Here is a 25582-nt window from a genome sequence, read left to right on the forward strand (position 1 = left end):
ATACTACGGATCTATACAACGGATATAATATACAACAGATGAATGGACATCGCGCAACAATCGCCAGGCAGGAATGTTCCAGGAATGTCCAGTCGGGGAACACTTCAGCAGTCAAGGGCATTCAGCCACTGATCTTCGGGTAACCGTTCTCCAAAGCGGCCTTCAGGATGCGCAACAACGCAGAATCGCCGAGCAGAAACTTATAGCCAAGTTCTGCGCACCTGAGTACGGCCTCAACCGGGACCCTGGATTAATGTCACATTACATTCATCCCCCCTCCATCTGGCCTGGGCTTGCAAAATCCTACCAACTGTCCTGGCTTGAGACAATTCACACCTCTTTAACCTGGGATTACCCCTCTCTCCAGTTGCTCCGTCCGGACCTGTAGACTAAATTACCGGCAAAGACTCGCATTCAAAGTATCGTATTGCATCTTTGAATTTGTCTATATATATGTTTCTGGAACCCAGCTCTTCATTCACCTGAGGAAGGAGCAGTGCTCCGAAAGCTAGTGATTCAAAACAAACCTGCTGGTCTTTAACCTGGTGTTATAAGACTTCTTATTGTGCCCACACCAGTCCAACGCCGACATCTCCACATCACAGTATTAATGACATCTGGGTGGGTTATTAAGAAATCCGTGGACTCTCTCTTGGTTGCAGCTGCCATTTATTGTGTAGTATGGTGTGTTTGACCACAGTTTGCTTATTAATTCATATGTACTTCATGTTTATCCTGAATGTTAGTGTACAAGATAGATATTGTAAATTGTTTTATCTTTCTGACCCTTGTTTGTTCAAAACCCATGGAATTCTGTGGCTTTATTCTATTTAAACAAAGCGTTATTGGTCCCTAATTGTTTTTTTAAAAAAAAATTTAGAGTGCCCAATTCATTTTTTCCAATTAAGGGGCAATTTAGCGTGGCCAATCCACCTAGCGTGCACATCTTTGGGTTGTGGGGACGAAACCCACGCAAACATGGAGAGAATGTGCCAACTCCACGCGGACAGTGACCCAGAGCCGGGATCGAACCTGGGACCTCGGTGCCGTGAGGCAACAGGGCTAACCCACTGCGCCACCATGCTGCCCTGATTGGTCCCTAATTTGATCTCACCATCAACTTGGTGATCTGGCCTATGATCATAAAAAAGCTAATTTTAAGGTATTCCCATCCAGTACCATTCCTTTACCAAGGCATCTTAATCTGTTCCAAAGTTTTTTAACCAAAATTGTACAACTGTTCCTAAGGCTTATATGAAGGACGAACTGCTCCATTTGCTCGGATACTTCAACCCAGTCCCCATGGAAATCAAAAACTTAGTAATGAAAGCTCCATATTACTTGTAATAATTGGGGGTCCATTTTGCCTTGCCTGCCTTTAACAGCTTCAATATGGTACTGGTGACCTTACTGCCCCTAATAGAATTAATTGATGAGGCCACAAACCCCAACCGTTGAATGAGACAATAATTTGTGGTGACTCTGCCTCAAAAGACCCTGCAGACTGGGTAGGCCCATGAGCAGTGATCCCACCCACAAGGAAGCACAACAAACTGTGTAAAAAGGCGCAAAAGCATGGCGGCAAAACAAACAATCATAGGCACTAGGATGGCCCAACAGGGAAAGTGGCACGCTTCCATGGCAAAACTGGACATATCCAGGATTTCAGCAAAACTAGCATATTTTAATCAGAGTCGAAGGGCAGAAAGTATTTATGAAGCACATTCTTTCCAAAAAATGGGAAATGAAGAAAAAGGCAAAGTTACAGAGTTCCTGGGGAAAGTAGATAGTCTTAATCCAGTCTACTGGTCACTTACTGTCCAAATTCAAGGTTTCAATACTACTTTTAAGATTGATACTGAAGCTGCTGTTAACAGATTAGCAGACAACCTCAGTTGGCTTCAGCCAATGATCCTTTAACCATCATGATACAAGGTCCAGGCGGCAGAGACCTTCCAACCAAAGGCAGGATTATTGCTGCTGTCAGCTACAATGGGTAACAGATCTTTGACTCTCTCTAAGTTCTTCACAAGCAACACACACCCTTATTGAGTGGCGATGTGGCGTGCTTCTGGGAATCCTAGAAACATAAGGTGATGCCTATCATTTGAACGACTCACTGTCTTTCACGCAACAAGCTTCATTCATTTATTCAGAAGCAGTGAAGATCCAGCCTTCAGAAGCTGAGGGAGTTTGCACACTCAGCAGTAAATTCCTTTCTTTCACAGAGACACCGTCTACTATACCCAGGGCAGACATGGAAGTTATGAATCTCTCAGTTTTTTTGGAGAAAATATTTTATTAAGGCATTTATAATTTTAAAACTTTTAAACGGATAGATCCAACAAACACAAAAAACCTACAATAACATAGCCATCTCCCCCCCAGGCACGGACCCTAACTGTCATGGCCTATGTAACTACTCCATCTCACGGTCCTCCCTTCATTGGTTTTCTTACCCTTATTTGTCACTTCCATGCCCCCCCCCCCCCCCCCCCACCCTCCCACCACCCACTGCTGACAAACAAATTTTCCTTGAAGAAGTCAATGAATGGCTGCCACCTCCAAGTGTACCCCTGTAACGAATCCCTTAAGGCAAATTTGATTTTCTCCAACCTGAGAAACCCCGCCATGTCACTGACCCAAACCCCCGACTTTGGAGACTCCGAGTATCTCCATCCCAGCAGAATCTGTCTCCGGGCCACCAGGGAGGCAAAAGCCAAGGCCTGTCTCCCCTTCCCTGGGCTCCCGGATCTTCCAACACTCCAAATATTGCCATCTCTGGACACGGAGTCACCCTCCCTTCCAGGACCTCGGACGTGACATCCGCAAATCCCTGCCAAAAATCCCGCAACCTCAGACACACCCAGAACATGTGCACATGATTCGCAGGACCCCTGCCACACCGCCCACACCTGTCATCCACCTCCTCAAAGAACCTGCTCAACTGGACCACAGTCATATGAGCCCTGTGGACCACCGTAAATTGGATCAGGCTAAGCCCGGCGCACGACGAGGATGCATTGAGTCTCCTCAGGGCCTCCTCCCATAACCCAGCTTCCAACTCCCCTTCCAGCTCTTCCTCCCACTTCCTCTTCACCTCCACCTGCCCTTCCCTCCCTTTTGTCAGGAGCATGAAACGCATCACATTTCTACCTTTCTCCATTTCCAAAGAAGAATCATATTGGACTCAGCACGTTAACTCTGTTTCTCTCATCACAAATACCAGGCCTGCTGGGTTTTTTCCACCTTTTTCTGTTTCTCTCTCTAACCTTCAGAATCCACAGTATTGTGTTCTTTATTTTTGTATCTACTCTGTAACCTGTGCAGATGTAGTCCGAATGAACAAGTGTTAAACGGATGCCAGAATATGCCTACAGAGGGTTTCCCGTTGTACGCACCCCACACCACCGTGAAACCTGTCATGATATGCAGACATGCACATCATGAGATACAAGCAGGCAGCTACTGAATACAGAGAACAGGACATAACCAATCAGCAGGCAGAACACTTGGGGGTGGTTTCCCACTATAAAAGGCATGAGGCACTTACACTCCGCCTCTTTCCACTGGTGACATCTACAGTGTGAGTCAGGGTGTACATATCATATAACTCCTACAGCACGTGGCTAAGAGCTAGTCTGGTTTAGTCAGACAGATTAATCACACTAGGTTAGCAGAGAGTCGAACTCACTGAGGATTGAGCTAACTGTGTGACAGGTTCAATAAATCATATTGAACTAACTTCAAGGTGTGGAGTATCTCTCAGGTAAAGTTGCATCCAGTTGCAGCCCGTGTTATCTTACTGTGCTTAACACGACAAAACCCTTGGCGGGGGGGATGTGCGTCGGCGAGACCCTTGAGGTAACCAGCCGGAAGGTGCTGGCCCACATCGCAGCACATCCGCCACTTTGAAATGTCCAATGGCCTGCCTGTTTTAGGTGCGAGAATAAGTAAGCTGCCATTCTGTGGCTGCTTTTCTGCGGGGGATGGAACTGAAGAGGCCCATTAAAGTCAAGTGTTGAATTATTTTTGTGGGCCCCAAAGGAAAAGTTCACATTTGGAGCAGATGGCGGGATTGCTGAAGCCAAATTCTCTGAAGTGTGAGACTTTAACTGGAAACAGGTGGCCTCTGTTAGCACTGGCGAACAGCCATCATTGGGCCAGAGTGATTGTAAAATAGGCCTTTATGTGCAAATGTAGCAATCTACTCCATGCCTTGGGATTGACCTACATAGGCACATGGTGCCTTCTGTTATTTTAATCTTTATCTTGATTAATTCCACTGACCATGTTAATGATTTCATTCTGTAACAATGCTATTTTTTTAATATCTTCCAGAAACAATGCAAATTATTTTCTGAACAACTCCAAAAAAGGAATATCTTGTGCACTCAGAGACCACATGAATCTGTTGTTCTTAATCTTCTCTCTGGCAGGAATATAGGGTTTCATTTAAACACGCTAACTCTCGGCTGGCTTGCACCTCAAATCTTGAGTTGCACAATCTTCTTTCTATTTTGCTTTTTCATTTAATCAACTCTTTATATTTGACACTATCCCGAGACATTCAGCCAGTGATGACAATGGCATCGAGTCTGGTGATGGCAAATGAGGAAGACCCATGGCTCACTACTGGCCAGTAAATAACATTCCCAGTCAACCTCTGCTTTATTTTTTTTTTTAAATTTAGATTACCCGAGTACCCAATTCATTTTTTCAAATTAAGGGGCAATTTAGCATGGCCAACCCACCTAGCTTGAACATTTTTTTTTTGGGTTGTGGGGGGCGAAACCCACGCAAACACGGGGAGAATGTGCAAACCCCACACGGACAGTGACCCAGAGCCAGGAGCGAATCTGGGACCTCGGCGCCGTGAGGCCGCAGTGCTAACCCACTGCGCCACCGTGCTACCCTTAACCTCTGCTTTATAACGTATTTAGATATCCCACACGGAATCGGCCCACAACTCCCAGTTTCTCAACAAGGTCATTGAAATTGCACTGAGGCTAATTTTTCGGAAGGTAGCACATTTGGCTGTTGCCATGTGGCATGTTTCTCAACCAGGAGTTGGATTAATCACGAGAAAGTGTACCCTTCACAGAGTTTAGTAAGGTGGTGGGGTGGGCAGGGCACAGACCTTCTTTGTATTGAATAGAATTAGCATCTGTTGCTTATTGGAATAGTCAAGGTGCTTTCAATCTTCCCAAAGGATTCAACTTTGCAAACAACACTGGTAATCGGGCAGGGGATACATAAGTCTGAGTACACGCACTAACAGATTCAAAAACAGCTTCTTCCCCGCTGCTACCAGACTCCTGAATGATCCTCTTGTGGACTGAACTGATCTCTCCATGTATCTTCCCTACTGAGTAGTACGACACTCCGTATGTTTCACCCGATGTCTGTGTCTGTGTATTTACATTGTGTATCTATGGTACGTCTTATGTTTTTCATGTATGGAACAATCTGTCTGGATTATATGCAGAACCTCACTTTTCACTGTACCTCGGTACATGTGACAATAAACCCAAATCCAAACCCAATCCAATGGGCGCGATTCTCCAGAAAAACGTCTAAGTGTGGTAGCGAACGGGAATTGCCACGAACTTCCCAGCGCTCGGCACAGCGAGGCCGGCAACGCAATTCAACATTAATTGGTCCACTTAACACGGCCTAATGGGCCAAAGGTCGCAAATACATAGATAGTACCAGCCTCCCCGAACAGGCGCCGGGATGTGGCGACTAGGGGCTTTTCACAGTAACCTCATTTGAAGCCTACCTGTGACAATAAGCGATTTTCATTTCATTTTTCATTTCAGATAGATAAATACATAGAAGATAGAAGCAGGAGGATGTGTTTTGGCACTTCAAGCCTGCTCCGCCTTTCATCACGATCATGGCTGATCATCCAACTCAATAGCCCAATCCTGTTTTCTCCCCATAGCCTTTGATCCCATTCTCCCCAAGTGCTATATCCAGCCGCCTCTTGAATATATTCAAAGTTTTAACATCAATTGCAGGCCAGTTAGTCTTACTTCGGTGGTAGGTAAAGTAATGGAAAGGGTACTGAGGGATAGGATTTCAGAGCATCTGGAAAGACACTGCTTGATTAGGGATAGTCAGCACGGATTTGTGAGGGGTAGGTCTTGCCTCACAAGTCTTATTGAATTTTTTGAGGAGGTGACCAAGCACGTGGATGAAGGTAAAGCAGTGGATGTAGTGTACATGGATTTCAGTAAGGCATTTGATAAGGTTCCCCATGGTAGGCTTATGCAGAAAGTAAGGAGGCATGGGATAGTGGGAAATTTGGCCAGTTGGATACCGAACTGGCTAACCGATAAAAGTCAGAGAGTGGTGGTGGATGGCAAATATTCAGCCTGGAGCCCAGTTACCAGTGGCGTACCGCAGGGATCAGTTCTGGGTCCTCTGCTGTTTGTGATTTTCATTAATGACTTGGATGAAGGAGTTGAAGGGTGGGTCAGTACATTTGCAGACGATACGAAGATTGGTGGAGTTGTGGATAGTGAGGAGGGCTGTTGTCGGCTGCAAAGAGACACAGATAGGATGCAGAGCTGGGCTGAGAAGTGGCAGATGGAATTTAACCCTGAAAAGTGTGAGGTTGTCCATTTTGGAAGGACAAATATGAATGCGGAATACAGGGTTAAAGGTAGGGTTCTTGGCAATATGGAGGAGCAGCGAGATCGTGGGGTCTATGTTCATAGATCTTTGAAAGTTGCCACTCAAGTGGAAAGAGCTGTGTAGAAGGCCTATGGTGTGCTAGCGTTCATTAGCAGAGGGATTGAATTTAAGAGCCGTGAGGTGATAATGGAGCTGTACAAAACCTTGGTAAGGCCACATTTGGAGTACTGTTTGCAGTTCTGGTCGCCTCATTTTAGGAAGGATGTGGAAGCTTTGGAAAAGGTGCAAAGGAGATTTACCAGGATGTTGCCTGGTCTTGAGGAAAGGTTGCGGGTGCTAGGCCTTTTCTCATTAGAACGGAGAACGATGAGGGGCGACTTGATAGAGGTTTATAAGATGATCAGGGGAATAGATAGAGTAGACAGTCAAATACTTTTTCCCCAGGTGGAACACACCATTACAAGGGGACATACATTTAAGGTGAATGGTGGAAGATATAGGGGGAATGTCAGAGGTAGGTTCTTTACCCAGAGAGTAGTGGGGGCATGGAATGCATTGCCTGTGGAAGTAGTTGAGTCGGAAACATTAGGGACTTTCAAGCGGCTATTGGATAGGTACATGGATTACGGTAGAATGAGGGGTGTAGGTTAATTTGTTCTTAATCAAGGACAAAAGTTCGGCACAACATCGTGTGCTGTATTTTTCTATGTTCTATGTTCTATCAACTACTTCCTGTGGTAATGAATGAATGAAGGCTCGCCAGCTGATTCGCCAGGACTGCGCTTGCCCCCCCCCCGCTAACAAGGTCAAGCAGCACTTAAGCTGCACTTGCTCAGCCAACGCCAGCCAGATCACACTAATGGCGCCAGGGAGACTAGCCCCAAGATTCAGGGATGCTGACCTGGGGAGGCTGCTAGACGCCATGGAGGCCAGGAGGGATGTCCTGTTCCCCCGAGGGTCCCGGAGAGTCAGCCACAAGGCAGCCAGTGCTGCCTGGGATGAGGTGGCGGCAGCTGTCAGCGCGGGGAGTGGGACCAGGAGGACTGGTCTCCAGTGCCGTAAGAAGGTCAGTGACCTACACCGGGCAGCTCGAGTGAGTAAACACCAACACTCTCCACACTCCCCAAGAGAGCATCCACCCCCCAACTCCCCATACGACCCAGAATCCTTCCTCAACTCCCCCAACCCCACCCTCCTCGCCCCCCACCCACCTCCCACCACCACTGTGAACGTGTGTGGCTAACGAGCCCCCACTGTGTCTCCTCAGGAAAAGCTCTCCCATAATCAGCATGGGAGGGTCCAGACTGCGGAGGGGTGCTGGACTTAAGAATCCTCATTTCTGTTGAGGAGCATGCCTTGGAGGTGACCGGGATGGCCGAGGATAGATCGGTCACCCACACGGAGGCTGGTGGATGCTGCAGAGGTGAGGAACCACCGGGCTCCACTCGGGGGACCTGCCAAACGTGAGTCGTTCTTGCCTTACTGACTGACCCATCCCTCCCACTGACCACATGTCCATTCTCTCACAGGTTCCCCCATCCCAGGCGGCACACTCTCCTGACTCCGAGGAGAACATTTCAAGGAGAGCTCTGAGGATGCAGCCATTATAGTCGCGGCACAGCTGTCATCCTCACCCTCCACCAGCACAGCTTCACACACGTCGGTGGGACATGTTAGTGGTCAGGCTTCGGGGGCACAATCCGGTGAGCACCACACTGCTGTTGATGCACATCAGGTGGAGGCAGGAACACCAGGTGAGGCAGCAGTCGGAGGGCTGCTGGATTCCAGGACCCAGCTGGGTCTCAGCCTGATGCTGAGCCTGTGGAACAGGGTTACCCGGAGCTGATGGAGACGACAGGGAGCAGCCGGGACATCCAGAATTGAAAGGAGATGTCAGCGTCACTCCAGCAGAACTATAGCCGCTTAGAGGCGTCCCAGAGCTACAGGCGCAGGAGATGTCGCTGACAATGCGTGGCACCGAGGCTAATACTGCTAGGGTGGAGACAGCAATGGAGAGCCTGGTGCACGACATCGGCACCATGAGTGAAGGTGGCCAAGGCGTTGCGCAGTAGGTGACGGCCATGGCTCAGGGTCTCGGCAGAATGACCGCCTCACTGGTGCATGTCACCCAGTACCACGCCGACCTTGATGAGGTTCTCCGGGACATGTCCCGCTCTCAGATGGGAATGGCCGAGGGGCTGCGGCGCTTGGCCCAGTCACAGGTGGGCATTGCCGAGGCACTGCAGAGCATGTCCCAGTCACTGAGGAGCATCGCCGAGGGCGACGACATGATGGTGCAGACCATGGGGAACTGGCAGAGCCAGATGATGCAGGGACAACCAGGGCTCGAACCAGGTGCCCCTCCATCCCAAGGTGAACCCTCGGGCCCTATGGGCACTGAGCGGGAGGAGGGGCTGTTGAGTGCCAACCCGGATCCGTCCCATGGAATGGCATTGGTGGTCACCAACCTTCCTGAGTTCCACCGTTCTAATAAGGCTGCGTCTCAAAGTCAGCACCCGGGACAGGGCAGCACAGCTGTGCATGTGCCACTGACAAGGGGTCCTCCAGCCTCAGAGTCCCCAGAGGACGCCCGCCAGGGGCATCGAAGGCCACCAGACGAGGTAAGCAGCCGGCTGCCTCCACCTGAGATGTGCATGCTGGGGAAACACCTGGACGTAGCGGTAGAGCTAGGAGGGCCAAGCACTTTAAGGATCACTGAGTGTTATGCTTCGATCTACACTGCATATAATGCAGGCTATATTTGTGCCATTAGTTAAACTTGGATACATGGCTTTCTATTCTATCCCCTGTGTTGCTAATAAACACGGTAAGTAGTTGAGATAACAGGTCCCTTTGGGGTGCCATGAGTCTCATCCTGCCAGAGGATTTGCCCATTACCCCTACTCTCTGCCTCCTGCCACTCAGTTATCTCTGACCTTCCGCTGTAGCTAACACTGGACCGGATCTTATGGTCCTTCCTGACAATGGGATCTTCCTATTCCATCAAAGGTGACCCCGCACGGGGATCTTCCCAAGCGGCAGGATGGGTGAGCCACACACAGCACCGTAAACATGGGCGGGACTGGGATAGATCCCGTCAGCAGCCAATAGCGAGCTGCCTCTGCCGCCAGAAATCACACCGCAGCAGGGGGGGCGAATGCCACCCGTCTTCAGCGAGTGCCTTCTCATTTCACACCTGCCATGAGTTAACATTGGTGGAGTTCATTTAATTAATGGTTTCCTTATAACCCACGTGACTTACTCGGTATTTTGTTGCAAAATTACATTTGGAAATCTAAAATATGGGTGCAAAATTATAATGGGTTACACCAGACTCTTATCTATGAAAGTTGAGGTGAGAAAATGAAAAGGAACAGATCCACATCTTTCCGATGATGGGACATTTTTGTCAAGATCGCATGAAATAATGTTACCAACATTATTCCCAGATGGATCAAAATCCTGGAACTCTCTCCGTAAAAACACTGTGAGAGTAAATTAATCGCACATTGAACAGCGCTTCAATAACATTCACCACCACCTCGGGATGAGCAATAATCTGTGGCTTTGCCAATGACACCGACAGCAATATAAAATGCTTTGCCAATCAATCATCGGGTGGAATTCTGTGACCCTGTCGCAGTGGGGGCGGGGCGGGGCGGGGCGTTAAAAACGCTGGGAGTCGTCGAAAGGTCCATTGACTTTAGCAGGACTGGTGGATATCTCTGGCAGCAGGGTAAGTAAAATTCCACTCATACACCTGATTTGACTTTGTTATTTGACTCCACAATATCATTCAGTTCGAGTTAAGTAAAACAATTAAGATAAGTGCACCTTTTGTACAAACCTATTGCTGTTACGCTTTGATAAATATTTGATGTATACATCACCAAAAGCCCTTACCTGTAACACACCACAGAGAGTGTCTTCTACATTGAAAATGTTGCCGCTGAAAGGATTAGCAAAACTCAGCTATACTCATCAGCTGTTTTATTGGATCCAGATGTTTTTTTCCTCTTATTGAGAAGGATTAATATCTATATTTCAGGACAGCGGGAAGGGCAAGGAAAGTCAGAGGTGAAACATATTTTGGATTAATGGTTCAATCTCTATTCATGTTATTGTAATACCTGTATGTTGTTGAATTGTTTTTAAAATTTAGAGTATCCAATCATTTTTCTTTTCCAATTAAGAAACAATTTAGCGTGTCCAATTCACCTAACCTGCACATCTTTGGGTTGTGGGAGTGAATCAGACACGGGGAGAATGTGCAAACTCCACACGGACAGTGACCTGGGGCCGGGATTCGAACCTGGGACCTCAGCGCCGTAAGGCTGCAGTGCTAACCACTATGCCATGTGCCACCCTGTGTGTTGTTGAGTTAATGATTCCTCTAATGGTCAAGTGTTAGATGTGGCTTAGTGGGTAACACTCCTACCTCTGAGTCAGAAGGTGGCGGGTTCAAGTTCCACTCTAGAGACTTGGGGCGGGATTTTCCACGTCCCCACGGCATGTTTTGCCGGCAGCACGATCTTCCAGTCCCATCGCTGTCAATTGGGTTACCTGTTGTTTGCAGCCTCTGTCGCCAGGGAACCCGTGGCGGGTGGGGTGGTTGTTGCCTTTGGTGCGACCGAAAGATCCCGCTGGCGAGAACAGACAAAGAATTTTGGCCTTGAGAATGCCAATCTAGGCTGACACTTCACTGCTGTACTGGGGGAGTGCTGCACTGTCAGAAGTGTTTAATGCCTCACCTCTCAGGTGGCACGGTGGCACACTGGTTAGCACTGCTGCGTCACAGCGCCAGGGACCCAGGTTCAATTCCGACCTCGGGTGACTGTGTGGTGTTTGCACATTCTCCCCATGTCTGGGTGTGTTTCCTCCGGGTGCTCCTGTTTCCTAGAATCCCTAAAGTACAGAAGCAGGCCATTTTGGCCCATCGAGTCTGCACCGACCCTCCGAAAGAGCACCCCACCTAGTATGTTTAGCATTTTTGACCATGCTAAATTACCCCTTACTGTGCCCAGAGGTTAGTTGGCGTTACACAGATAGGGCCTAGGATACTGTTTCGGAGAGTCGGCGCAGCCTCAATGGCCCAAGTGGCCTCCTTCTGCACTGTAGGGATTCTATGATTCTCTGAAATCCTGTCTTCTCTCTCAGGTAGATGGTCCCATGTCACTATTTTGAAATTTTCCCTGGTGTCCTGGCCAATATTTATCCTTCAATCCCTCAATTGACATCATCAGTGGAAAAAAAACAGGTTATCTGATCGTAACATTATTAATGTTCCTGGGAGCTTGCTGTGCAGAAATTAGTATTAACCGCAAGTCCTACATTACAGGCCGCAAGTCCTACATTACAGCAGTGACTACACTTCGAAAGGACTTTACTGGCTGTAAAGTGATTTAGGATGTCCTGAAGGAACAGAATATGCTTTCTTTATCAAGAGAATTCCCACAATGAGATTTTTGCAAAGGAACCGGAGTTAAAAATGTACAGAAATGAACAACACAAAGGAATGAAATGTGAATATCCTGAACATGGTTAAATGGGGGAATGACCTCCATTGAGCTGAGAACTGCTTTAAAATTGCTACAGTTAGTGAGGGTACTTTGGTTTGCAGCAATTTACTGATGGTTATAATAAATTCTACCCTTAATTGCAATGTCAGATAAAGAACATCCTGGGAACTGTGATGTGAGATATAGAACAGGAGTGGGTTATTACTGCCCAATGGCTGAATCAGAAATGACCAGAGCTGCTGGAATATAATCATAAAATATATATTATAAAAATGCCATCATTGCAATGGAATCTTTCCACTTGGTCTGCATAATATTTTTTCAGAAACATTTGGTGCTGTGAAGATGGCGGCAAATAATTCAATGAGGACTTTCTCCCCGGAGATATGCAATCAGTACTATTTGTACTGGAGATGCTGCCTCGATAATAACTCAGCCATTTACATCAGCAATTTATCACCAGCTTAGTTCACCCACTTGATTGGGGGTTAAGCCTCCCTTTTCCCAGGGGCAGTGACTAAGCACACAGCTCCCAGACTCTCTTTGCTTCTATGTTTGGGATGTCAATGGGATGTCAATGTACTTAAGAAGGGCACAATTTATAGTGAAATGTGTATAAGTAATGATTCTTGTTTTGTTAAATCAGAGATCAGCGTGTTAGTTAAGGGAACCAATGCAGGGTTGAAATAAATTTGTGCCTCTAGCATATTGGGCAGTTCATATAATGGGTATATGATCCTCTGTTGGTCTATATTCCAAATCCTGTTTGATAATCACCTCCTCGAAACCCCTTTGGATGTCAAAGGCACTATATAAATGTACGCTCTTGTTGTTATAGGTGTTGGCAGCATCTCGTGCTCTGCGCTCTGAGAATTGAAAAGCAGCTACTTACCCTCAATTGCCTTTGTGCCACCATTAAAAGCTATCAGAGTTAATATGCCTCCTGCACTGGGGCTGCCCTTTAAAATTCAGTTGAAGTAAACAATACTTAAACTGAAATGTTTTGTGGGGCCAGTGAATATTAAAACAGTAATTCAGGCATCGCCCAGTCGTTGTTGGTGTTGACAGCAAGTTATGGGACCTTTTTTCACAGTGAAATATCTCACACTAACTTAGAGGGGTGAAATAAATGTGCAACAGTCCTGGAAGAAGAGTTCTGATAGTTAACCAACGACATAGTTGAAGAGGTGGATTTTAGAGACTATTATTGAAGGTGGTAGCGAGGTTGAGTTTCGGGAGGGAGTCCCAAAGTGTGAGACCAATCTGGGTGAAGACTTTATGCTGTTAGAAAACTCAATGAAAAAAGGGGAGGCCACGGATATATGAGTGAAAAGCCAGAGCGGAGGGCAGGCAGTGCCTCATTGGAGGATTTCATCAGAGCCATTTCCGCCCACTTCTGTAATCCGGCTGGAAGGGTGTCGGAATCCTTGCTTTCGCCATGTGAAGGTAGGGCTGTGGTTGGGAATGCCTCTGGGGAAATTCCTGGCCATAATAACGGAGCGGTTTGCAGAGGTATGGAGAGCTTCTGCTATGGAAAGACTTTTCAACAAAGCCTTGGGGAATAGGTGGACAGTGTAGGATAGTGGAGTTTAGGATGAAATTATACAAGGTTAAGTGTGCGAGCCTTCGAGGTTGGCACTGGATTAATTGAGCCTTGAGGCACCTGAGGCAGCAAAGAGTTGGATAAGGACAGAGCCAGGCAATCCAGCAGAGATGGATATCAGTGGTGTTAGTGAAGTGTAGAATTTAAGGTATAAAATTTGACCCGGAGGTTGGTGGAATAGGGTTCCCGCCTTTAAAAGCCCACAGCTGAAATTTTGATCTGCTCTAGGCAGAGCATGAGCTGAGCCTGACAGGAACTGGGCTTTGGAATGGAACATGGATCTGACAGGATTCCACCCTTTGTTTACTGCTTAGCCACCAGTAGTTGGTGAAAGCCACGGGCAGAGCTACCCCCCCCCCCTCCCCCATCCCCTCTGAACCAAGGAGGGTGAGGTTAACTAGGGCAATGGCAGGCTGCACCAAAAGTTTCACCATTTACCTTTTTGAGGCTGCTTCAGTAGAACTAGCTCAAAGTTACTGAGCGCCCAGGCTTCCTAAACCCAGTAGAACTCAGGCTTCCTAAAGATCATTGATCTAGGGCAGCTCGGTGGCGCAGTGGTTAGCACTGCTGCCTCACAGCACCGAGGTTCCAGGTTTGATCCCGGCCCTGGGTCACTGACCGTGTGGAGTTTGCACATTCTCCCTGTGTTTGCGTGGGTTTCACCCCCACAACCCAAAGATGTGCAGGGTAGGGGGATTGGCCACGCTAAATTGCCCCTTAATTGGAAAAAATGAATTGGGTCCTTTAAATTTATATTTTAAAAAAATGATCATTGATCCAGGGGGGAATTGTCTATCTGAGGTAAAGTACTCCATAGCTTTTGGGCAGCAGAAGATAAAAAATGAAAGCACCCGCGTTCCTTTGGGCCCTGCACAGATGTTCTCTCTGTGCTCAGAGTCGCATAGCACCATTTATGCAACCCTCCTCCCACTGCAATGGGCCCCTTACTGTGCAGCAACCCAGAACATGCTAAAGTCCCCATCACTGAACAATCTGTACCTACAGCTGCAGACGAACAGGAGTCCGACTCCATCATACTTCTGGCATTAGGTGCAGTGACCTCAGAATGTCCAGCCTCTTGTTTCTGACTGTGGCTGGGATGTCACAGGGCCTCCAGGACTGTGCAAAGAACTAGGGGGTGAAGAAATGGGTGGGAGACTTCGTGAGCAGTGGGAGAGTCGGGGGGAGGCATTTTAACAATGACGGTGAAGGTGGTGGATGGCCCTCCTGCCCTGAAGTCAACTGAGGCACATCAGCCATACCCTTGGAAACCGACCCAACCCCCGTTCCCCCCAAACTCACCCCCTTCTCACTAACCCTCTCGCTGAGACCTGCCTGACCGACCCCAGCTTGACTAATCCCACTCACTGAATTCCGGGACCTCCTCCATCGATGCTGCTGCCGCCTGTTGTGGTCTCAGAGGGGTCCACCCTCTGTAAAATCCAATACATTGTTTACAATCATTGGAACTGGAACAACTGGCCTGTATTTCCCCCAATGAATGAGCCAATGAAACTAAAGTTGATTACTGTGCGACTAGGCTAAACTTCCCATGCCCAATGAAAAAACACCGGAGTGCCTGTCCCACATTGTCAGCCGCATTCCAGAGAAATGCAGGCTGACCATAAGGAGGTGCCGTCTTTCAGGCATGACGTTAAACTGAGGCGCTGTCTTCCCTCTGAAGTAGACATAAAAGAACCCGAGACTCCATTACTTAGAAGAGTGAAGCAGTTGTGGCCAACATCTATCTCTCAACTAACGTCACTGAAGCAGATTCGCTTGGTCGTTATCACATTGCTATTTGTGGGAGATTGCTGCTAGGCGACATGATGGCACAGTGGTGTGCACTGCTGCCTCGAGCCACAGGGACTTAGTTCGTTTTCGGCCTCGGGTGACTGTAAGGAGTCTGCATGTTCTCCCCGTGTCTGCGTGGGTTTCCTCTGGGTGCCCCGGTTCCCTCCCGTGGTCCATGGGTATGCGGGTTGGGTGGATTGGCCATGATCAATGCGAGGGGTACGGGGATTGGGCAGGAGAGTGAGCTGAGGTCGGATGTTCTTTCAGAAGATCGGTGCAGACTCGATGGGCCAAACTGCCTCCTTCTGCATTGTATGGATTCTATGGTTTCTTAAAGCACAAGTGTCATCATTGACGTTGGAGTGCTTTGGAATGTTACAAGGCTATGGAAAGCACTGTATAAATGCAAGTCTTTCTTTTTCTTTTCTTTTTCCTATTGCCTATAGAACATAGAACATACAGTGCAGAAGGAGGCCATTCAGCCCATCGAGTCTGCATTGACCCACTTAAGCCCTCACTTCAACCCTATCTCCTTAACCCAATAACCCCTCCTACCCTTTTTGGACACCAAGGGCAATTTAACATGGCCAATCCACCTAACCTGCACGTCTTTGAACTGTGGGAGGAAACTGGAGCACCCGGAGGAAACCCACGCAGACACGGGGAGAATGTGCAGACTCCGCATAGACAGTGACCCAGCAGGGAATCGAACCTGGGACTCTGGTGCTGTGAAGCCACAGTGCTAACCACTATGCTACTGCGCTGCCCAGATGAACAGGAGAAACATTTAAGCTTTTAATTTGGAAATAATAATAACTTGTCACAAGTAGGCTTCAATGAAGTTACTGTGAAAAGCCCCTAGTCACCACATTCCGGCGCTTGTATGGGGAGGCTGGTACGGGAATTGAACCCCCACTACTGGCATTGTTCTGCATTGCAAGCCAGCTATTTAACCCACTGTGCTATACCAGCCCTGAGTGGCCAGTGTAAAGTGAAAGTAAAAGGGAAACTGTCCCGCGGGAGGTGATGTTATTTGAGTGCCTTGTATCCAGTGTAATATTGTGGCTGTCTCCAGCTGAGCAAGTCATCGCCCTCTTTGACTTCCACCTTTAAAGAAAGACCCAGAAGTAATTTGCAGCATTGCTGACATGTTTGGCTTTCTTTCCCTGTACAGATATCGATGAATGTACCTCAGGGACACACCAATGTAACCCTTCGCAGATCTGTATAAACACCGAGGGAGGTTACAGTTGCTCCTGCAATGAGGGCTATTGGTTAGTAGATGGACAGTGCATGGGTAAGTGCCAATTTATTCCGACATATGTGAAGGAAATAAAGTAACTCGCCCGGAATTTCCATTCAGTGATGCTATTCCTGCAGGGGAAAATAGGCAGAAAGTCGATCAGGGCTCAAATTGTTGCAGCTTCCACCACCATCACCCAGTCCCATCTTATCCCATCGATCATGTCCAGGCATCAACCCCCACTGCACCACCCCCCACCCAACCCAGACTGCCCTGATCCAACCCTTACCCTCACATCCCTCTCAAACCCCAATCCCACTGTTGTGGGGATTTTCGAACACCACTCTCAGGCAGAGAGCTGTAGAATATCAAATTTTGTTCAAGCATATGCAGGGGTGAGTCCTCCCCCAAGTGTGACCATATTATTCCAATTAACAATTGTAAGTTCAATCCACAATAAGATAGAGAACTAAATCTTCCAGGTCCTGCCCGGCTTAGGAATTGTCGCGGGCAGGTCGCTAAACATGACGGACTAAACCAAAGGTCCATTGACCTCAGGCGGGAATTTCAGACGTGCCCAGAGTTTCTGTGATCATATTATTCTGGTTAACCCAATTAATCTTAACCTAATACTGATCACATGGGGATTTCAAATTTATAACCTACGCGACATCACAGTCTAGATTCCCTATCCTTTCAAGGCTAGAAGCCCCAATACGGATCAGGCACCCCAATCCCAGCCAGACCTCTGGATCATTCCCATGGCCTTCCTGCCCCAAGTTGCTGCTCCCACTCACCAACTGGGCAGTCGACGTATCCAGGTTTGATGCAGGACTCTGCATTTTGTTACCTAAACAAGATGCTGCCACTAAGGTCGGCAGGGCCTCCGCGTCATGGAACGTGCGAGCTCATCAGATGCTCTTGAACTTTGTCCACGAGCAGCGGGAGAGCACACATCCTGAGTGAGACACAGCCAGAGTGAGTGTGGGTATCGGGAATTTGGAGCATCGTGTGAATTTGCTGCTGAGGGGAAAGTGGTGCTTTTTGCTTTCTAACTTTTTCACTCTTCAGAGAGTGTCTTGGACTGCGGATGCAGTAGAGGCTCCAGGGAAGAGAGCTGATTGATAAGTAGTGGGTAAGGTCGGGTAGGCTTTTACTACTTTGATCGCTTATAGTTTGTAAGTGCTATATTTTGCCATCACGAGGACCAGGAAAGAAGGGCCCAGAGTAATTAACATTACCTGATATTAAAAATCTTCTAAAGGTTTAATTTAAAGAGGCCGGTCATGGCAGGAGAGATCCAAGCCGTGGTATGCTCCTTGTGCTCAATGAGGGAAGCCAGAAACATTTCCAGTGGTCATGGCCAGCATATGTGCAGGAAGCATCTCGAGCTACAGATCCTGACAGCCCAGGTTTCAGAGCTGGAGCAGTGTCTGGGGACACTGTGGAACATCTGGTAGGTGGCGATTATCGTGGATAGCACATATAGAGAGGTGGTCACACCGCAGGCTCAGACTCCACAGGCAGGAAGGAAATGGATGGCCACCAGGCACAGCAAGAGGATTCGGCAGGCAGTGCAGGAATCTCCTGTGGTCATTCCCCTGCAAAACAGGTATACTGCTTTGGATACAGTTGAGGGGAGTGGCCCCTCAGGAGAAAGACAGATTTGTTGCACCAGGGTTGGCCCTGCTGCACAGAGGAGGATTTCGAAAGTGTGGAAATGTTGTAGTTAGAGGGATTTCAATTGTAAGGGGAAAGATGGGCGTTTCTGTAGCCTCAAACAGGACTCCAGGATGGTATGTTCCCTCCTGGGTGCTAGGGTCAAGGATGTCTCAGAGCAGTTACAGAACATTCTGCAGGGAGAGGGTGAACAGCCAGTGGTCGTGGTACACAAATGACATAGGTTAATAAAAAAGGGATGAGGTCCTCAAGGCAGAATACAGGCGGTTACGAAGTAAGTTGAAAAGTAGGACTGCAAAAGTAGTGATCTCAGTTTACTACCATCGCCATGTGCTAATCAGAGTAGAAATAGGAGGATATTTCAGATGAATACATGGCTGAAAGGATGGTGCAAGGGGGAGGGTATCAGACTTCTGGGACATTGGGACCGGTTCTGGGGGAAGTGGGACCAGTACAAACTGGATGGGTAACACCTGGGCAGGACTGGGACTGATGTCCTAGGGTGGGCATTTGCGAGTGTGGTTGGGGAGGGTTTAAACTAGAATGGCGGGGGGATGGGAACCTAAGCAGGGTGGCAAGTGAAAGAGAAACAAGGACAATAATAAAGAAAGAATAGTAAAGTGCAAAAACGGTAGACAGGGTGAGCAAGGTCGAGAGGCAAATAAGACCACAGCACAAAAAAAAATTTGGATGATTAAAATGCCAAAAAGGCAAGCCTGAGGGCTGTGTACCTTAATGCATGAAGCATTCGGAGTAAGGTAAATGAACTGACGGCGCAGATCGAGGTAAATGGACACAATCTCATAGACATTATGGAGACATGGTTACAAGGAGATTAAAACTCAGAACTTAATATTCAGGGATATTTGATCTTTAGGAAAGACAGGAGGAAAGGAAAAGGTGGTGGGGTCGCACTGTTAATAAGAGATGAAATGAGGACAGTTGTGAGAAACAACCTAGACTCTGATGATGTAGAGTCCATTTGGGTGGAGGTAAAAAACAGCAAGGGAAAGAAGACTTGGGGATAGACCCCCAAACAATAGCCACTGTAGGAAAGAATATACATCAACAAATAAAAGGAGCATGTAAAAATAATAGAGCAATAATAATGGGAGACTTTAATCTTCATGTAGATTGGGTTAATTATGTTGAAAAGGTTAGCTGCGACAACAAATTAATGAAATGCATTAGGAATAGTTTCCTGGAGCAATATGTCATGGAGTCAACCAGGGAACAGGCTATCTTGGATCTGGTAATGGATAATGAGGCAGGTTTAATAGATTACCTCTGAGTAAAAGATCCCCTAGGAAGCAGTGATCATAACATGTTGGAAATTAATAATTCAGTTTGAGAGTGAAAAACCTGGATCGAAAATACTGTGTTTAACTTAAATAAAGGGAATTACAATGAAATGAGGATACAGTTAGCGAAAGTGGACTGGGTGGATAGATTAGCAGGAAAGACAGTAAACAAGCAGTGACTGACATTTGAGGAGGTAATTTGTGACTCTCAGCACAAATATATCCCAGTAAGGAGGAAAGAGTCAAGGGGAGGATAAACCAACCATGGTTAACCGAGGAAGTTAAGGAAAGCATTAAGTTGAAAGAAAAAGCATATAAGGAGGCAAAAGTCAGTGATAGTGAAAGACTTGAATAAATTCAGAAGCCAGCAAAGTAAGACTAAAAAGATAATAGAAAGAGAAAATAATCTACGGGGTAAAACTAGCAAGGAATATAAAAACTGACAATAAGAGCTTCTTTAAATATATAAAAAGGAAGACAGAGGTCAAAGTGAACATAGGCTCCTTAGAAAATGAATCTGGGAGATAGTTATGGGGAACACGGAAATGGCAGATGAGTTAAACAGATATTTTGCATTAGTCTTAACGGTGGAATATACTTTGAACATCCCATTAATACTAAAGAAGACAGGGGAGTAATTAAATCCCATCACCATTACCAGAGAAGTAGTATTAGACAAATTAATGGGGCTAAAGGCAGGTAAGTCCCCTGGTCCTGATGGCTTGCTTCCTAGGATCCTATAAGAAGTAGCTACAGAAATAATGGATACATTGATTGTAATTTTCCAAATTCCTTGGATTCTGGATAAGGATCTGATGATTGGAAGACTGCCAATGTGACACCCCTATTCAAAAAGGGAAAGTAACTACAGGCCAATTAGCCTAATATTTATTGTTGGAAAAATGTTGGAATCAATAATTAAGGAAGTTATAACTGCACATTTGGAAAATCATAATCTAATCAGGCAGACGCACTGGCCGTTCCTGGGAGACCTTGCCAGGGCACTGATTAGTACTGGTCCACACAAAGATGCCTGGGTGGCACTTCCAGGGTGCCTGGGGCATTGCCAAGGTGCCAGGCTGGCAGTGCCAAGATGCCTTTGTGCCAAGTTGGCACTGCCAGGGGTCAGGCCCAGGGGGGGGTGTCTTGCTAGGTAGAGGGGGTTCATGAAGGGGGATTCCTGGGGGCTTCCCCAAGGTTGGGTGGGGCGTGGGGGGAGGCAATATGCAGGAGGGGAGGCGGCGATTATCGCTTGTTCTGAGCATGAAAATGCATCGCTCCCTAAATTAAGATTTAACTCCACTCTGTTTCCTCATCAGACATTGATGAATGTCGACATGGATACTGCCAGCAGCTGTGTGCCAACATCGCTGGATCCTACTCCTGCCAGTGTAATTCTGGATTTCTGCTGAATCTCGATGGGAGGTCATGTCAAGGTAGAATCATTCCATCTAAGTGATAAAATGCAGAGTGGACGGCCCCTGAACTTACTTTTGAAATCATTGGACATCCCAGTTCAATAAACCAAATGTGCATCAAGTATCTGAGTTAAGGGAAAATGTTATTTCTTGTTACTCAATGGCATTTTTCTATATTGCTAACAATGTCCAACGTAAGCTTGTGAGAAGCTAGGAATAGATGTTCACCTCATCATTAAAGCCATGTGTAGACCAATTCAAATTCCCTCCTGTATTAGAACCTGTATATTTCTCTGCTCCATCATGGAAACAGGAATGTCCCTATTTGTATCAGTCATGGCTCAGTTGGTCGCACATTTCTCTCTGTGCCATGTGTTAAGGACCCCGCTGATGTTAAATGCGAGGGACTCCCAAAATCTACAAGGGTAACGTGGAACACCGGTTCTTAGTGCTGAATATTTTCAATTTGGTAGCGGAGAAAAGATACCCAAACCAGGAAGGAACAGTCAAGTTGTTTCCAGATCAATTAATGAAGAATATTTATTAACATAAAAAGGAGAACATGACAAGAAGGACACTACAACAGTACACCTAACTACACTGATGGCTATACACATGGTAGTACATGTGTTCCCAACTACCCACGTTTCCTGAACTCTGAGATGCCCCTTGTTCCCAAACAACATCCGATATTATATAAATCTACCAGTTGAATCGAGCAGATAATTACCAGGCTCTGGTTACTCAGGAAAACTGTCTTCAGTTTCAGCAAAGGCGTAATCCTCTCGGTTCCAGTTTGGGATTTTAACCGACTGCCCTTTTAGCAATAACTTGTTTTCAGGGGAGACTGTTTTCTACAACTGGGTGGAGCTGTGATGGTAGCTGCTTCTACTGAGGCCCTTTCTCCACCTATTGTGCTATGGATATATCATTATTTACCTTCCCTATTACCCACCCTGCGGACCCAGCTTTTAAGCATATAAGTGCCAAACTCCCTTATCTCTCCACTTTGAAGGTACCTCTCCTATACACCATTGTTTTGTGGGGAAGGGTACTCGCTCTGTATGGATGTGGGGAAAGGTACTGGCTCTGTATGGATGTGGAGAAGGTACTGGCTCTGTATGGATGTGGGGGAGGGTAGTGGCTCTGTATGGATGTGGAGAAGGGTACTCGCTCTGGTTGTATGGATGTGGGGAAGGGTACTGGCTCCGTATGGATGTGGGGAAGGGTACTGGCTCTGTATGGATGTGGGGAAGGTACTGGCTCTGTATGGCTGTGGGGAAGGTACTGGCTCTGTATGGATGTGGGGAAGGGTACCGGCTCTGTATGGATGCGGGCAAGGGTAGTGGCTCTGTATGGATGTGGGGAAGGGTAGTGGCTCTGTATGGATGTGGGGAAGGGTAGTGGCTCTGTATGGATGTGGAGAAGGTACTGGCTCTGTATGGATGTGGAGAAGGTACTGGCTCTGTATGGATGTGGGGAAGGTACTGGCTCTGTATGGATGTGGGGAAGGGTACTGGCTCTGTATGGATGCGGGGAAGGGTACTCGCTCTGTATGGATGTGGGGAAGGGTAGTGGCTCTGTATGGATGTGGAGAAGGGTACTGGTTCTGTATGGATGTGGGGAAGGTACTGGCTCTGTGTGGATGTGGAGAAGGGTAGTGGCTCTGTATGGATGTGGGGAAGGTACTGGCTCTGTATGGATGTGGGGGAAGGTACTGGCTCTGTATGGATGTGGGGAAGGTACTGGCTCTGTATGGATGTGGGGAAGGGTACTGGCTCTGTATGGATGTGGGGAAGGGTAGTGGCTCTGCATGGATGTGGAGAAGGGTACTCGCTCTGGTTGTATGGATGTGGGGAAGGGTACTGGCTCCGTATGGATGTGGGGAAGGGTACTGGCTCTGTATGGATGTGGGGAAGGTACTGGCTCTGTATGGCTGTGGGGAAGGTACTGGCTCTGTATGGATGTGGGGAAGGGTACTGGCTCTGTATGGATGCGGGGAAGGGTAGTGGCTCTGTATGGATGTGGGGAAGGGTAGTGGCTCTGTATGGATGTGGGGAAGGGTAGTGGCTCTGTATGGATGTGGGGAAGGGTACTGGCTCTGTATGGATGTGGGGAAGGGTACTGGCTCTGTATGGATGTGGGGAAGGGTAGTGGCTCTGTATGGATGTGGAGAAGGTACTGGCTCTGTATGGATGTGGGGAAGGTACTGGCTCTGTATGGATGCGGGGAAGGGTACTCGCTCTGTATGGATGTGGGGAAGGGTACTGGCTCTGTATGGATGTGGAGAAGGTACTGGCTCTGTATGGATGTGGAGAAGGTACTGGCTCTGTATGGATGTGGAGAAGGTACTGGCTCTGTATGGATGTGGGGAAGGGTAGTGGCTCTGTATGGATGTGGGGAAGGGTACTGGCTCTGTATGGATGTGGAGAAGGTACTGGCTCTGTATGGATGTGGAGAAGGTACTGGCTCTGTATGGATGTGGGGAAGGTACTGGCTCTGTATGGATGTGGGGGAAGGTACTGGCTCTGTATGGATGTGGGGAAGGTACTGGCTCTGTATGGATGTGGGGAAGGTACTGGCTCTGTATGGATGTGGGGAAGGTACTGGCTCTGTGTGGATGTGGAGAAGGGTAGTGGTTCTGTATGGATGTGGGGAAGGTACTGGCTCTGTGTGGATGTGGAGAAGGGTAGTGGCTCTGTATGGATGTGGGGAAGGTACTGGCTCTGTATGGATGTGGGGGAAGGTACTGGCTCTGTATGGATGTGGGGAAGGTACTGGCTCTGTATGGATGTGGGGAAGGTACTGGCTCTGTATGGATGTGGGAAAGGGTAGTGGCTCTGTATGGATGTGGGGAAGGGTACTCGCTCTGTATGGATGTGGGGAAGGGTAGTGGCTCTGTATGGATGTGGGGAAGATATTGGCTCTGTATGGATGTGGGGAAGGGTAGTGGCTCTGTATGGATGTGGGGAAGGTACTGGCTCTGTATGGATGTGGGGAAGGTACTGGCTCTGTATGGATGTGCGGAAAGGTACTGGCTCTGTATGGATGTGGGGAAGGGTAGTGGCTCTGTATGGATGCGGGGAAGGGTAGTGGCTCTCTATGGATGTGGAGAAGGTACTGGCTCTGTATGGATGCGGGGAAGGGTACTCGCTCTGTATGGTTGTGGGGAAGGTACTGTCTCTGTATGGATGTGGGGAAGGTACTGGCTTGTATGGATGTGGGGAAGGGTAGTGGCTCTGTATGGATGTGGGGAAGGTACTGGCTCTGTATGGATGTGGGGAAGGTACTGGCTTGTATGGATGTGGGGAAGGGTACTCGCTCTGTATGGATGTGGGGAAGGTACTGGCTCTGTATGGATGTGGGGAAGGTACTGGCTCTGTATGGATGTGGGGAAGGGTACTGGCTCTGTATGGATGTGGGGAAGGGTAGTGGCTCTGTATGGATGTGGAGAAGGTACTGGCTCTGTATGGATGTGGGGAAGGGTACTCGCTCTGTATGGATGTGGGGAAGGGTACTGGCTCTGTATGGATGTGGGGAAGGTACTCGCTCTGAATGGATGTGGGGAAGGGTAGTGGCTCTGTATGGATGTGGGGAAGGTACTGGCTCTGTATGGATGTGGGGAAGGGTACTGGCTCTGTATGGATGTGGGGAAGGGTAGTGGCTCTGTATGGATGTGGGGAAGGTACTGGCTCTGTATGGATGTGGGGAAGGTACTGGCTCTGTATGGATGTGGGGAAGGTACTGGCTCTGTATGGATGTGGGGAAGGTACTGGCTCTGTATGGATGTGGGGAAGGTACTGGCTCTGTATGGATGTGGGGAAGGTACTGGCTCTGTATGGATGTGGGGAAGGTACTGGCTCTGTATGGATGTGGGGAAGGTACTCGCTCTATATGGATGTGGGGAAGGTACTGGCTCTGTATGGATGTGGAGAAGGTAATGGCTCTGTATGGATGTGGGGAAGGGTACTGGCTCTGTATGGATGTGGGGAAGGTACTCGCTCTGTATGGATGTGGGGAAGGGTAGTGGCTCTGTATGGATGTGGGGAAGGGTAGTGGCTCTGTATGGATGTGGGGAAGGTACTCGCTCTGTATGGATGTGGGGAAGGTACTGGCTCTGTATGGATGTGGGGAAGGGTAGTGGCTCTGTATGGATGTGGGGAAGGTACTGGCTCTGTATGGATGTGGGGAAGGTACTGGCTCTGTATGGATGTGGGGAAGGTACTCGCTCTGTATGGATGTGGGGAAGGGTAGTGGCTCTGTATGGATGTGGGGAAGGTACTGGCTCTGTATGGATGTGGGGAAGGGTAATGGCTCTGTATGAATGTGGGGAAGGGTAGTGGCTCTGTATGGATGTGGGGAAGGGTACTGGCTCTGTATGG

At 47.9% G+C, this 25582-nt stretch overlaps 1 protein-coding gene across 3 annotated transcripts in view; it reads left to right on the forward strand.

The window, feature by feature from the left end:
- fbln5 (fibulin 5) overlaps positions 1–25582 on the forward strand; it is a 142776-nt gene that overhangs the window by 80205 nt on the left and 36989 nt on the right. For all 3 annotated transcript variants that reach the window (XM_072493115.1, XM_072493126.1, XM_072493133.1), the window contains 2 exons: positions 16733–16855; positions 21102–21218. In XM_072493115.1, the coding sequence (XP_072349216.1) occupies positions 16733–16855; positions 21102–21218 (240 nt within the window). The remainder of the gene's footprint in view (positions 1–16732; positions 16856–21101; positions 21219–25582) is intronic.

The sequence above is a fragment of the Scyliorhinus torazame genome, chromosome 2, assembly GCF_047496885.1.
Source record: "Scyliorhinus torazame isolate Kashiwa2021f chromosome 2, sScyTor2.1, whole genome shotgun sequence".
Classification (NCBI taxonomy): domain Eukaryota; kingdom Metazoa; phylum Chordata; class Chondrichthyes; order Carcharhiniformes; family Scyliorhinidae; genus Scyliorhinus; species Scyliorhinus torazame.